The 15,703-nt window shown below is 36.5% G+C and overlaps 1 protein-coding gene across 3 annotated transcripts; it reads left to right on the forward strand.

Annotated features, from left to right (window-relative positions):
* Positions 1–1,515: 1,515 nt before the first annotated feature.
* Positions 1,516–14,396, forward strand: LOC104907841 (protein transport protein SEC16B homolog). 3 transcript variants are annotated; one of them, XM_010696847.4, is made up of 14 exons: positions 1,516–1,736; positions 2,035–3,700; positions 3,828–4,145; positions 6,353–6,469; positions 6,567–6,689; positions 6,796–6,963; positions 7,351–7,476; positions 7,645–7,779; positions 11,574–11,701; positions 11,776–11,884; positions 11,966–12,349; positions 12,471–12,626; positions 12,724–13,016; positions 13,506–14,396. In XM_010696847.4, the coding sequence occupies exons 1-14, from the start codon at positions 1,720–1,722 to the stop codon at positions 13,999–14,001; spliced, it is 4,236 nt and encodes a 1,411-aa protein (XP_010695149.2). In that variant the 5' UTR covers positions 1,516–1,719; the 3' UTR covers positions 14,002–14,396. The 3 variants fall into 3 exon arrangements, with proteins under 3 accessions (XP_010695149.2, XP_010695150.2, XP_010695151.2); XM_010696848.4 differs by having other exon boundaries at positions 1,517–1,736; positions 1,981–3,700; XM_010696849.4 differs by having other exon boundaries at positions 1,517–1,736; positions 1,990–3,700.
* The last annotated feature ends 1,307 nt before the right edge of the window (positions 14,397–15,703 follow it).

Here is a 15,703-nt window from a genome sequence, read left to right on the forward strand (position 1 = left end):
CTTCCTCTTCAGTCTCCCTCCCTCCTCTCAATTTAAGGGGTTGTGAGAGAATATTAATAGTGTCAAGGTTTGGTTTCCATGTAGAAATAGAGTTTTTACTCCTAGCAAGTTTCACACTATTTTGCAAGACTTATTTGTCTTTTTATTTTAACTAATAAAGTAATACAATATGTATATTAGCCTGAAATCTAAATTTATGATGGTTTTAATGATTTTTAGGCTATGTTCGTTGTTCATGTTAAATCTGAACCAATTAGATTACGACATAGTTAGGCGTGTATATACATATAATATATGCACAAACACATGGAGAGAGACAAAATTATGTGTTTGTCATATGAAAAATGTTTAGAAAAATGTAAATATTAGACCAAATTGAGCAGGGGAACATCTAGAATTTTAAAAATGGATCAAACCAACTTCAATTAGAACCAAATCCTAAATTCATCAAGATGTGATGTTGTATCAATCGATAAAAGAAATATAGGGTAAAATCATAGTGTAACTAGTATTCTAAAATAGTTTTGCCATAATTTTTGCTATATAATTAAGCATATGATATAGAGAGATATATGCATATTTAATTACTTCAAATTAGAATATTAAACAAGTGATCTTGAATGTTCTTTTATCAAATATTATATAGCCTTCGCTTTTTTAAAAGGAAAATATATATAGTCCTTTTTTTTTAACACAGAAGAAGAGTGTTCGTTATTTGGGGTTTAAATCCACAAACATTAAGATAATTTACAATTCAACTGTCTTGGGGTTCCATGGAAGAGACGATTAAAGAGAGGCAACAAGAGAATCACAGTTTCAACAATCCAGCTACATAAAACCAGGCTTAACCAAGAAGAAGGGTGACATTACTAATCTTGTCCTGCGTATATCCCATATATACACAAGGGAGACGTGAGAAGTGTATTTTTTTTTTTCTCGTCCTCCATTTCCATTCCAAATCTTGCTAATTTGTGAGCCACAACATTAACATCTCGCTTAGCATGCATCAGATTAACCACCACTCACATTTTGATAACATCATCGGTTAAAGCATGTCACCTATATTTCGGATATAAATTTTATGTTTTATAATTATATATGAGCCCGTCGTAAAGTTATTAGAATATAAAGTCCACATAATTTATAGTTCAATTAATCATGATTATTGAATGGAATTCAAGCTTGGAAATTCTAAATCGAATTGAATCCTTGATCCATTTGTACTAGTAAGCCTTAACTAAGACAAAGCAAATTATAAATAATATCTATAATCTCTAATTAGACCACAATAAATTAAAATATAGACTTTTGATAGAGACGAAAAAAGAAATAAATAAAAAAAAGAAATAGGATGAAATTTTTATTTAGTAAAGTTGGATTGGATATTATTATCTTAAAAAAAGTTGGGATATGAACTTAAATATTATAGAGTACATAATTTAATTTGGAATTGGATTGAAGTTGGGGAAAAACTCCGAAAAGAAAAAGAAAAAAAGAGGTGGCATTCGATTTGGAATTGGGACAATGAGGTTAGTTGGACTGGTTGAGAGAGGGGGGAAAGGGCTGAAAAACCTCTGTTTCTGCGACTACTCCCAACACAATAACTAATAAGTAACTTATTTCTCTCTCTCTCTCTCGCTATATATGAAGTATATAATTTCTAGTTTCTCTCTCCTGTGTCCTGAATCCTGATGCGATCAAATTTGTTTATGAACGTGTATGCGAAGTTTTGATCTGTAAGTTTAATTTTGTTGACTTGTGTATTAATACTATCAACTCAATCTGTTTTCAGTTTCCAGAATACTTTTATAGAAAGGAAGAAGAGCCCATAGATTTGTCAATTATCTTCTACTCGGGAGTTGTTCTTCAAATATTTCTCTTCAATTTTGATTTTGATTTGCTTATCTCAGTCTCCAGATCTTTAATTTCATGCTTTCATATACAATTTCGCTGCTATTTATTCACACCACATTTTTTTAGGGGTTTTAGGGTTTGAAGAATTGCAATTGCTGCTGTTCTATATTATATTTTTAGGGATTTAATGGCGTCAAATCCTCCATTCGAGTTGGAGGATCAGACGGATGAGGATTTCTTTGATAAGCTAGTAAGCGACGATGATGATGATGATGTTAGTTCCAGAACCACCCAATTCATCAAAACCCATGATATATTGGATGGGAATGAGTCTGATGAAGTTAAAGCATTTGCCAATTTAAGCTTAGGCGAGATTAGTGATCAAAATATTGGCTCCCAAACCAAAGGGGAGCGTGCAAGCGATGAGAGTGTTGAGTCTGATGAAGTTAAACTATTTGCTGATTTAAGCTTAGGCGATCTTAGTAGTGAAGGCATTGGCTCGAAAACGACGGGGGTGCAGGGAAGCGATGATAATATTGGAACTCAGAGTGTTGAAGCAAGGGAAGAAGAACAGGTGGTTGTTGCGGAGGCTGATCACACATCAGTATCGTCAGTCTTTCCTTCTTTGGACAATGGACCAGTGTCAGAGGATGCAATTACGGCTTTTGAGGTTAAGTCAGATTTGAGTGAAGAGAATAATTTACCCACAAGTGGTGTTAAGGAAGTCCAGTGGAGTGCCTATACTGATCCAGCTCTACAAGGTAGTGGCGGTGAGGTTGAATCTTATGATGATTTTTTTGCTAGTTTAGGAGAAGGAGAAATAGGAAATTTTCAGACTGAAGCTGAGGCTGCCCCTGGATATGGAACAAGGGAGAATAAAACTCTAGAGAGTTCATATATTCATGCTGAGTATCAAGGTACAACGGGGACGTATGCTGAACAACTTCCTAATGGGGAAAATACATACAGTGTTGAGTATTGGGAGAGTCTTTACCCTGGATGGAAATATGATCCAAACACGGCGCAATGGTATCAGTTGCACGGCAGTGATGGAACTAAAAATGGACAGGAGAGCTTTGGCTTCACTGGTGGAAATGTACAAAGTACGTTTGATGCTGATGGGCACAGTCCATCTGCATCTTCTGATGTCCAGTCATACCAAGTTTCTTATGAGCAGCAAACAGCTCAGTATGCGGTTGGTGATATAAGTCAATATAGTACAACTGAAAATATGTCCGGCTTGAATTCGGTGCTGCAACAGGATGGGAAATATCAGTATCCAGTGCATATGATTTTTGATCCTCAGTACCCTGGATGGTATTATGATACAATACTGCAACAATGGTGTTCATTGGAAGCATATCATGCACTAGTTCAGTCAACAGATCAGACTCGTAATCAAAATGGATTCTTTTCCTCATCAGCTAATTCTCATAATAGCAGTCAGGGTACCAATCATATTGATGGGCCACAAGGTCCCAGCAGCGAAAGAGGCCTTAATAATTTTTCGGCTACATCCTCTGCAGAATATGGTCAACAGGGTGGAACTGCTCAGTTTGGGATGGTGGGTACCTCTGCTGAAAATGATTTTCAGCTATTCAGTCATGTTGAACAAGTACCGCAGAATGGGCCAGCTCAATATGCAACTGATTTTTACAATAGTCAACATGCAGCTACTGTTGGCCAACCCTTTTCTTCCAATGGCCACTATGGTTCTTATACACCAAGCGAGGGAAGGTCATCTGCAGGTCGTCCACCTCATGCGTTAGTTACATTTGGGTTTGGGGGGAAGCTTGTAGTTATGAAAGATAATTGTGCTGGTGGGTTCTCAACAATTGGGAGCAAGGTATAGCCCTGCATAGATTCTTTTACCATGTGAATTTAATGTTGTGGTCATCTGGGATTTGGTAAATTATTCTTTGCACCTCTTATCTGTAATTTTTTTTTTTTTTTGCCGTTTCTCACTCTTGCAGAATGGTGATGGATGCTTCCTATCTGTGCTCAATATGATGGAAGTTGTGAGTTTGAACAATGGTCCTTCTAGCACTGAGATAGGTGCTCATAGCTATTTTAATTATCTGTGTCATCAATCTTTCCCTGGTCCTTTGGTTGGGGGAAATGTGGGAAGCAAAGAGTTGAATAAATGGATTGATGAGAGGATAGCAAACTCTGAATCTCTGGAAATGAATTATGGTAAAAGTCAAGGTTTGAAGTTGCTTCTCTCCTTACTTAAAATAGCATGTCAGCATTATGGAAAACTTCGGTCCTTTGGCGGGGACACAGGATTGAAGGTATTTCTGTTTCTGAATTTGGAAGTTCCCCATCTGCTATTGTCTTATAAAAATGTTTAACTTGTTAAGGTTTGTTGAATCTGCTATTGTTATGAACTGGTACTCTTCTGCACTAACTTTTTTTTTTTCTCTGGTGGAGCTTATAGTCTTTGCCTTGTGTTGTTAGAATAAGTAAAGGTAGTTTAAGGTATTTTTTTCTCCAAATATAGTGAGGAAGATGGATATTAAGGGGGTGGGGGGCCTGGGGGCTTGTTGAAGCAAAGCAATAACTCTTGAACAGTTGGGACTTAGGAGTCACATGCTTATGCAAACAAGCAATTTGGTAATTATCTATTCTGGAACCATATAATGTTAGCTGTTTAGCTAATGATGCATGGTCAGTTGTAAGTTTCCTCTGTTTGGTATGTGAGAGCTACTAGTTTGCAACACAGGGCAGCATCCTGCTATGGAGAACGTGGTGCTTGTCTTATTCAGGATTAGGATTGGGATCTGTCTGTACTCAATTTGTTTCTTTTGTATTTTCTGGAAAAATGAGAGGAATAATTCCATGTTCGGGACATACGCTTTATTGATCCCACTTATTTGATCAACTAGGAACAATCTCACATTTTGAGGATATTGTCTGAAATTGGGAGTTAGCTTTACAACTAAGGCTATGCTCTCTCCACCTGAAAAAAAGTGACATGGTTTCAACTTTCTTAAAGTCTGGTCTCATCTTACACATTCTGGTTGGTTTGGTCTCACTAGATTTTGTGCTTTGATCATATATAACAAAAAATCTTTATCATGTGGGATAATGTGTACTTTCAAAATCTACATTTTTTTTTATCATGTTATAAATATCCTTTTAAAGATGTTAATGGTAATGGGTTTTCTAAAAAAAGATCTAGCTGGTTTGAACATTTCTGGCCTGGCTGATTCGAAGTCACTTTGACATAGCATAAATCTGGTCTGGGATGCTTTAATCTGGCGAGATTGAGTTATTTTGTCATTTCTAATTCTGAGCATTCCTGGTGGTGAATTGAGGCATAATTTTTTCTGATTGGCGTGGTCGAGATTCAGATTGTGGTTTGGGGTGTGTTTAGATAAGTGAGAGAGATTGGAGATGATGATATGGCTAGTGGGAAACTAAGGTGTAATTGGAAAAAAAGGTTTCTGAATTTTAAAATTAATTTCTTAATAGGTAAGGGTCAAAAAATCTTTTCAAAGGGGGACACCGTAGCTCCTCCCTTGGCTTATATAATAGAGATTGTAATGTGTGTTTCTCACGTGAACTAAATGTAGCCTAATGCATGGAATTAAAACTTAACCATTCGTATGATTATCCAATTAGCCATGCTGTCACAGAATTGCAGTTGCCACTCTGGGAAACCCTGTTATAGTATGCAAGAAAAAGCACCTTTGCTGCAGCATTCATTACTCAAAGGGGACTCGCTGCGTTGGAACGTTTTTCTTTCCCATTTCAGGGGAAAATCATGCATTGTTGGGGAAAAACAACATGTACACACCAAAGAAAAGAGAATAACATGCTAGGGCATACAAGCTGTTTAATGTGTTTGAGTTGTATCAGTAACAAAGGGATGTTAATCAATGTGGATTTGATTTTAAAAGCAATCAATATTTTGCTAATGAATTATGTAATCAATGAAACTTTATTTTATATAATTATTTATTCACCAAATATATAACCCACTCATATTGTGATGGGTTTGGTGACTTTGGTCATACTATGTAGAAACAATACTGCTTACCCTCAGAAAGTGAGGTTAAAAACCCATTAATGATGCCGCATAAGCATTAGCTTCATTCGTGAAAGCGGATTCGATAAGGCAACTCTTACTGCGACCACTTCTGTGATTGTTTCCCCTCGTGGAATGCAGCAATTATGTGAGAGTATAAGAGCATTGGGACTGGAAATTGAGGAGTTAAATTCTATAATTACCTTGGTTATGACACGGGAGCCTTTTCTTTGCTGACACAGAGACAAGGTTGAACTGGCTGACAAATTAGATGCTTCAGAAGGAAAGCTTTTTATTTGAGCGGATTCTTGATTGACTTTTCTGATATTTGACTCTTTATTTTGCTCTGTATCTGTTAAGGGGCGCGGGGGGAGGGATGTGGGTTCCTTGTGTCGGCCTTATTACTTCGTATTGTTCAATTGTCAAGAAAAATTTCTCATAACATGCGGTTTTCTTCATTTATGTTAGGAAAATGACCTTCCAGAATCAGCAGTTGCTAAACTCTTTGCGTCTGCCAAGAGGAATGATGACCAGTTTAGTGAGTCAAAATGCTTATTAACCTTGCCTTCTGAAGCATATATGCAGGTATACTCGACCTGTCTACATTTCTTTAGGGCATGTTTTAGCATATAGGCATCACCACTTATGGCAAAGACTAAAATGGATACCTACTTTTTCTTAGACAACTGCTTCTGAAGTACAAAAACTTCTTATAGCCGGTAGAAAAATGGAGGCTTTGCACCGTGCTCAAGAAGGTCAGTTCTGGGGATTTGCTCTGATTCTTGCTCGTGAACTTGGGGAGCAGGTTTGTACTTGCATTATCTATCATCTTCAATCAGGAAGTCAGTCTAGGGAATGGTGTATCCACATTGTTTAGTGAATTTAATTAGTTGATGGTTGGAATATTGCAGTTTTATGCTGATACTGTGAAGCAAATGGCCGTCAGCCAGCTAGTGGTTGGTTCACCTTTGAGAACCCTTTGCCTTTTAATTGCAAGAAAACCAGAAGAGGTTTTCTCCAACAGCATCTTACCTCCTGGCAACATATATGGAGCAGTAAATACACCACAACTGGTGCAGGTAGGTAGCTTCTATTACTATTGCTTATAACACTCTAGGAAAGAATTGGAACTTTTTCAAATTTAATTACTTATTCATGAATTGATGTCTAGTCAGATGGGGGGGGGGTATATGCCACTTAGAAATCAAGCTTTGTTTATCTGTTTAGGTTTAGGATTGATGTCTAAACATGCTATTACTTCCTGATTCTCCTCTACATGCTTTTTTGATGGTTGGTCTTATTTGCCAAATGCCGCGATCGTCAGGAATTTAGGTTCAATACATGTTGGCTTCATTTTTTGGGGGAGAGGTGATGGAAATTTGATTTCATTTATTGATGCTATGTTGAGGTGTTTACTTGTTCCATTAATTGTTGTTGTCATACTCACATTTCAGTATGTGAAACAGAATGCAGGCTGTAGCATGTTGGATAACTGGGAGGAGAATTTGGCTGTAATATCTGCAAATAGAACTGAGAATGATCATCTTGTGATTATCCATCTAGGAGATTGTCTGCTGAAGGAAAAGAATGATGTATGTTATCCACTTTCTTTTAGCAGCTGTTGGGTATTACTTCTTTTTGTTAATTTTCATTGTTTGCAACTTACATATCACCAGTTTGTGTTAAATACAACCCCTGCTAGAAAGCCTAGAATACATAGGAGTAGATTTATCAGCTTCATTACAAGACCAATTTTACAGGTTACTGCTGCACATATCTGCTACTTGGTTGCGGAAGCTGGTTTTGAGTTATACTCAGATAGTGCAAGATTGTGTCTCATTGGTGCAGACCACTGGAACTCCCCAAGGACGTATGCGAATCCTGAGGCTATTCAGGTGCTATTCTGTTTCTTGCATCTCCTTTCTGAGTTCCACCATCTTCTTTATGCATGAAATTAGACTTCTCTTGTAATGTTTCCACTATATAGTTAACTCTTTCATGTATGACAAAAGGTCCAACATGTTTCTAGATATTTTATCCCCCCCCCCCTCGTAGTTATGCGTGCACATATACATATGGTAGTTTGACAAATTGAATCCTCCTCTAACTTATCATTATGGCCAAAATATTGAAGTTCCAGAAAATACGATAAGCTCAACAAAAAAAAGTTATAACAATGATTATATACTTCCCATCTTATCTCACCTATTTTTTTCCTACTTTGCGTTTTAGGAAAGACCAAAAATAGCTTTGTTGTAACTTATATCCATTTTTACGTGCTATTCTTCATTGTAAAACCTACTACTAGTTTTTATCAACTTCTAGTTTTTCATTTAATTAACTTTTAGTTTACGTGTCATTTACAGAGGAGGATATAAATATGTGATAAATAGAGTGATGGTTATAGTTTCACTTGAAAGATATTTGTTTTACTAGTAGTAGTTACAATGCTATCATTTTTTAAAAAAGATGATAGAATTTTTATGTCAGGAACTACAAAAGAAAAGTATTTTATAAGGAAGCACTTTCTGTATTTTTTTTAAGAGATAGCACCAAACATAACATTACTAATGGTTGTGATGGTGACGATGATCTTTATAATATTGATAATGAAAGTATAACTAAACAAGAACAAAGAAAAATTATATCAAAATATTAGCAACGATATCATAACAGAATTTAACGTTTTTAGAATATTAAGTAAAAGAATAACTAGAACATGAATAAGTTTAGTTCATTAAATTGAGTGATGTCAAAAGAAAAGTTATAATTCATCCAACAAAACTAAGTTATTTTCTATGAAAATAGGATGTTTTCAGCAAAAATAAGTAAAGCATAAACATGCTTAAGAGAACACAGCCTAAGACTCTTATTTGTCTTTTTAGTCCTAACCATCAACGTCGAAAATCCAATCTATTACTCTATTTTCCCATATCCATTGAACCTAAATGGGGTGTTGGAATGCTATCGCTACTTTCAGTCGGCTCAGTTGCACAAAAATGGCTAAACACACAAACAAGAGAGAAAGGAAGGTTGATTTGATTATAGGAGCAATACAGAAAGGAAATACAAGATAACTGAGCTTTCTAGAGGCCAGGCTCTCCCACTACAATACTACTTCAACAATTTTCTGGATATCCCTACTACCATTCTGTTCCCTTGTTTATTCTGTTCATCCATGCTCTCTAACAAGCAGAGACACCTCACACTTCCTTCTAACAGAATGACAGGTCATATTCCTCCATACCCCCTGACACGTCATATTTCCATATAACAGAATTAGATACTCCCTATCCACAGAATGAGCTATTGTTCCCTGTGCCTCCCTTCTTGCGTCTAGCATAAGTGTACATAATCGGTGGTCTGTCTTGGTGCATTGCAGGTGTTTTGACATGTGGGGTAGGGATTAGAGGGTTAGGGGTGGGAAATTGGTGATGGTGAATTCATTAAACTTATCCTTGACCCTTGTTCATGATAGTGGGGATATGTTGGGACTTCTTTATCCCCTGTTTGGTGTTTAGGACTAAAACAAGGATTTTATAACAACAATAGCATGATTACTACTATAATCGATATTATCTCTCACAAGAATAAAACTAAACAATCAGTAGCTGTGAATATAAAATTTCTACTAGAAAGACTCCTGCAACTTATTCATCCCAGGGTAAAAAAGAATCATATACATTTCTTATCTATCTAATTATCTGTAGTTTTTCCATTCCAACTGAAACCATTAGATAAATTATATAAAGTCCAATTTCAACCTAGTTTTTCCACATTCCATTTTAATTTCTATAATTTTCACAAATTACCGAAAAACAGATTTGTAGAAATTTTAGTTTGCAAGAATTACTTCCAAATCATAAAAACGGAATGAACAAAATGTGATTCTTTTATAGAAAAAAAATTGGAAGCTGAACTTACCTGGGAGTAGACCAAAAGAGCAGCGAAGTATAAGAAACAAGAAGAGATGAGAAGCGAATTGGTCATTTAATCTGGACAAATTGGTCTTTTAGTATTGGCAAGAGTTACTCCCAATCCTTATCCCTCCCCCCCCCCCCTCCCTCCCCGGTATAGGAATTGTGAGATAAGGTGGCATTTTATCCCCATCCCTAGTCCCTACTCCCTACCATATGGAATAAGTTATTTCCCTATAGAAAAACAAAGAATATTGAGAGACAAGGGATTTGCTATACCTATCCCTGTTTTTATCCCTACAAACAAACACCCCAAGAAATTTAAGAAGGCTACTAATTCTTAATTGGGAAAAGAACTCGGGGGAAATGTTATCTGGCATAGATAGTAGTTATATTACTTTCTGAACTAGTTGCTACTTGCTAAGTGTTAGTCTTAGTGCTCTTATAGAGACATTGATCTTCACTTCTCCTCGACAATCGAAGATCAATTGTTTGATTATATTCTGGCTACTGAAAGGGCCACAAAGATCTCTACTATCGAACAGTTATGGAACAGCTTCAATCAACATTTTGACTAAGCAACACCTTGAATCCTGTTTTGTTATGGAGTAATGGTTAGTCGCCGAAGTTGTGGCTTTTGGATTGCCAATATGTTCTGTTTGAAGAGTAAAGAGACTACAGTGCTGTGAATGAACAGGAAATTTGCAGGTCAAGTGTGTTTACTCTCTTTTAGGAAAGTCATATTTAAGCAATGATGGAATAGCCATTAAGTTTTATCCTTCTAAATTTGTTCCACAACCTATTTATTAGGGATTTCACTGATAGTGCCTATCAGTATGACCTGTGGCTATCTTATTAGGTAAGGAAGGACAGTGGCAGCAGGGTTAAACGTGCTTGTTTATCTGTGCCAAAAATTTCCCTTGTCCTGTTCCACATACCCAACAAGGAGGAAGCGGGTACTGTGCTGTTGGATTTGGTTCAACATTTTTATATACTCCAGGATTGTGCTTCCATATGAGCTTTAACAATTTCATACCTGAATAAAGTCCTTATGAGTTTGTGACCATAGGGGAGAAGGAGATATTTTGTGTTGGAAACCCTGGTTCTCATCTTTTTTTGGACTCCTAAGAAAGCCCTCAGATGCTTCTCGTTCGATGTTCCCATTTGTGGCTACTAAGTTGTGTCCTGCACACCTAGCAGTACACACCTGTGAGATTGCAGATTAGTTGGCATGTCATGTTCTACTCATACTTGTGTAAATGTGTTGGGTGGATGATAGGTGAGTTCTGGTACTTCCTTTTGTACCTTCTCCCATAATTTTCAACTTTTTCTTTATGCTAAATCCTAAAGAAATTTCTTCAGTATTTTTTTAAAAAATTGGCTAGGCAACTGAATGAATAATCATCCTGCAGAGAGTCCATATTGAACAATTATGTATGGTTACTCTGATACTTTTAATTCTGATGTTTGCCTGTTGGCTAAATTCGAGTAATTACTTTGCATTCTCTTGACCTTTTTGCTCTGATAGCTGCAATAATCATATTTTTCTCTTTGATCTTGATTATCTTTGTAATTCCTTAGTACTGCTGATAATATGGGCGGTTCCAGTTTTCTTTGTTGTCTATATGTATGCCCCATAACTTCATAGCAGCTTATATGGTAATCTAGGCCTCTCTGCAAATGCTTGATTTTTAAATTTTGGAGTTAAGTAAATGGTGTTAGAGGTATAAATAATCTTGAAGATAAAGTCTTATATGTGGTCGTTACTGCAGAGAACAGAGCTTTTTGAGTATGCAAAGTTTCTTGGGAATTCTCAGTATGTTCTGCTTCAACTTCAGGCATATAAACTCATATATGCACATATGCTAGCGGAGGTTGGAAAGGTTTCAGATTCATTAAAGTATGTACGTGTCTTTTGTTCATTGTTAGAATCTCTTTCTCTTGGCGTTGCTTTAAGATATTGGATTAATACAGATACTGTCAAGCTGTTAACAAATCTCTCAAGATTGGGCGATCATCAGAGGTGGATACATTGAAACAGTTGTTATCATCTCTTGAAGAGAGGATTAGGACACACCAACAGGTTTAACCTCACCTTCCTTAAGTTAAGAGTACAGTGTATGTTACAATTTATGTGTAAGTGGAATTTCTTTTATCTCTTCAGAGTGGATATGCAGCTAACTTAGCTCCGGCAAAGATAGTGGGTAAATTGCTCAACTTTTTTGATAGTACCGCTCATCGTGTTGTTGGAGGACTCCCTCCACCTGGTCCTTCATCTTTAACTACACCAAGTAGTTTTCAAGGCAACGAAAATCAATTTCAGACACTGGCCCCTAAGGTAATAGACAATCAATCAATTATGGGTGTTTCATCGATGACACCATCAGCATCCATGAATATAATGAGCAGTCAATCAACCATGGGTATGTCATCGCTGACACCATCAGCATCCATGGAGCCAATAAGCCAATGGGCCGTAGATGAAAGTAAAATGACCTTGCAAAATAGAAGCATATCAGAGCCAGATATTGGTAGAACACCTAGGCCGGTATGATATGCTGCTGCTCATGCTGTTTCTTTTGTCTTTTCCTCTATCTATATTAGGTCATCTATTCAAGTTAATTGCAATTCTATTAGCCCATTGACATTCTTTCATGAGTGTGAAATAGGATCCAGTGAGTTCTGCAAATGAATCAACTTCTTCCAGCACAGTGGGAAAACAATCTGGCTCAACAAGAACATCTCGTTTTGGTCGTTTGAACTTTGGTGCTCAAATCCTGCAAAAGACTGTTGGATTGGTCTTAGGACCTCGTCAAGGCCGCCAGGTAGATCATTTATATCTACATCTAGGTCCCCCTACCTGTATGGAATATCTCTAAAATTTGTACTCTTAATGATGGTTTATGCTTATTTTATATGAAGGCAAAATTGGGGGATGCAAATAAATTCTATTACGACGAAAAGCTAAAGAGATGGGTGGAGGAAGGTGTTGAACCAACTCCTGAAGAATCTGCCCCGCCGCCGCCACCAGTGACTGGAGCATTCCAAAATGGAAATTCAGATTATAACTTGAAGAATGCATTGAATGACGGACTGAATGCCGTCAATGGTAGTCCAGGATCTATAACGTCAACTCCTGAAAGCAGCGCTGTACCACCTAGTTTGCCTAGCTCAAATCAATTTTCAGCGCGTAATCGGATGGGTGTACGATCAAGGTATGTCAGTTAATTAACTATCCATTGATAGATAACGTATGAAATGACAAACAAGAGTGTGAAATAGAAATAGCTGTATGAATTTCGAAGTGGGGCTTGGAAAAGTTTATTGAAATTATGATCCTCAGTTCCGGTCTGAATCAGTTTCCCTATTGCTCTGGTTGCATTATCAAGTATACGTTTGATTTTCCCTCAGTTTTCTGGGTAAGGATTTTAAGGGGAAGGAGAAGTACTCTTGCTTTTACAGAGTTCAGTGAGTTAGAAATACAAGCTTATGCAACATGTAGCTCTATTTTGCTACAATCAGCAGTTCCGTGTGCTGATGTTCTCTATATTTTATGTTTTTTTCGTTTTTTTCCTTATTCTTTTTTTCTTTTTATGTTCTGGAGATCGGGAGGAGGAAAGGGGTAATTCTGTAAATTACATTCTCTACTGGTTGTGATCCCATTCTCCAGTAAATGATTTTTTGTTTCTTCCTCTGAATAATAGGTATGTGGATACCTTCAACAAGGGTGGTGGTGCTTCGACAAATCTGTTCCAGGCACCATCAATACCATCAGCTAAACCTGTTAGTATGACAGGCGCCAAGTTCTTCATTCCCACTGCAGCACCGACAAATGAACAGACTTCAGGTGCAGAAGCTGGAAACAGAAATGAAGTTTCTGAAAGTGGAGAAAAGCCTTTCATGTCCATGAATGACCCGTTCCAAAATCTAGCTCCTTCGCCTGTGGGAACAATCCAGAGGTTTCCAAGTGTTGGTAACATACCTAGCAAGAGTACAACAGAAGGTGGGAAAAGTTCTCTTGCACCCCAATCTCGCCGTACTGCCTCATGGAGTGCAATGCAGACTGACCCATACACTCTGCCACCAACAACTGAGATCAAAGCTTCCCCACTTTCGTTTATGCCTAGTAATCAACTGACGGGTGATCTGCACATGAATCGGGACAACTCTGGGGATGATCTCCAAGAAGTTGAACTATGAATTGGGGGTGCTGTAAATACAAAGTTTTGCATCTTATGGTCATTATAAAGTACACTACCAGGAACTTTCAAGGCCTAGAAATTGATGCCCAGCGAAGTGGAGCTTCAAGTTCTGGTTCTAGTTTTCCTTTTCTTCACTCACACCCTTGCCTGCTGCATATATATCACAAAATGGTTAAAGTTATTATTATGTACTCTTTAAGGATAGAACTAGGTTGTTGTAGCCATTAGATGGTAATACTACATAGCTATGACTGGGTTCGGGCACATTGTACAGTTCCATTTCGTTCGTTAATTTTAAATGTACCATAATCAACAATTGAAATGGATAGGAGGTGAATGTGTCAATAATTTAGAGCTCAAGGCGAGATTCAATAATGAAAATGACCTTGATAATGTTTCTTGTTGCAGCAAATAGCAGATTCAAGGCGGGCTATGTAGTGGATTTCATATGAATCCTCCTTTTGAAGGGAGTTGGAAGGCGTTGTTCAAATACTAAACAATCAGCTAAAATCCTATCTCTTATCACTAACTTTTGTCAGTATTTTTTCAACTTTGAACTGCTTTTATGTTAACGTTTAGGAAAATTTGTCATTTACAACCTTTTAATGTTTCTTTCGTTTTTTTTACATGTTACATTTTTCAAATTACGGATTCTTAGGCAATTTTTGGAGAGGAGAGAGATAGAGAGAAAGAAAACAAAAAGGTTCCATGTGAACATGTGATAGGAAAGAGATAGAGAGAAGTTATTATTCAAAATAAAAGTGTAACATCTAATTTGAAACTTCCTAAAATAGAAAGTGTAACATGTTAAAAAAAACGGAGGAAGTATGTGATTTAATCATTTTCCGCTTTTTGAAAAAAATGGTAAATTAAGATCTAAAAACAAACTTATGATTACTTTTTGATCTTTTGCACTCTGCGATGAATTTTTCTTGGTTTTTCTTAATTATGTTAATATCCATTAGATATAAAGCATAGGAACAAAGTGGTAGAAGTAAATTTCATGGTGTTATTGGATGATTACACGGTTACACCTACAGCAGGAAAATTAGAAAAGGTACCACTAAATACAAGTTGGTTTTGAAAATACTGTAATCGACAAATTCATCTATTGATATATTTGTGTCACTTTTTCCATATGCCAACTTTTTATCTATTTATAACCTTTTCTTGTTTAATTAGTGATGTCCTGATCGTGTCAAATTACCTCATACATAAAAGAACTTGCTTTAACTCTTTTATATATATATATATATATATGGACAGGATCACATGAGAATCCTCCTTACATGAGAAATGAGAATGAATCCCAACCACACGATTGGATTAGAGTTACAACACTTGTTCATTAGATTTATACCCCTGAAATAAATTCAAGCCCAAAAAAAAAAAAAATTCTTTTTCGAAATATTTTTCTAATTTTTGTTTTTTTGGAGTTACATCTCTTTTTCATTAGAGTTACATCACTTGTTCATTAGAGTTATAGCGTGTAAAATCCATTCTCATTTCTCATGTAAGTATGCATTCTCATATGAACTCACTTCTATATATATATATATAGTCCTTTTATCTTGCGAATAGACATCCTTTGTCAATTCTTGTTCTTGGTGTTTTAGATTTAGCACAACTGACAATCCTCCCCCAATCCGAGGGTTGGGAAGGAATAAGAAAAAAGAACATAATGATTAGCTTAGTTAGTC

This window comes from Beta vulgaris, chromosome 5 (genome assembly GCF_026745355.1).
Source record: "Beta vulgaris subsp. vulgaris cultivar EL10 chromosome 5, EL10.2, whole genome shotgun sequence".
NCBI lineage: Eukaryota > Viridiplantae > Streptophyta > Magnoliopsida > Caryophyllales > Amaranthaceae > Beta > Beta vulgaris.

Coding starts and splice junctions, on each gene's coding strand:
- LOC104907841 (XM_010696847.4), top strand. Junction 3,701..3,827: donor TCTCAACAATTGGGAGCAAG/GTATAGCCCTGC, acceptor TCACTCTTGCAG/AATGGTGATGGATGCTTCCT. Junction 11,702..11,775: donor AAGGTTTCAGATTCATTAAA/GTATGTACGTGT, acceptor GGATTAATACAG/ATACTGTCAAGCTGTTAACA.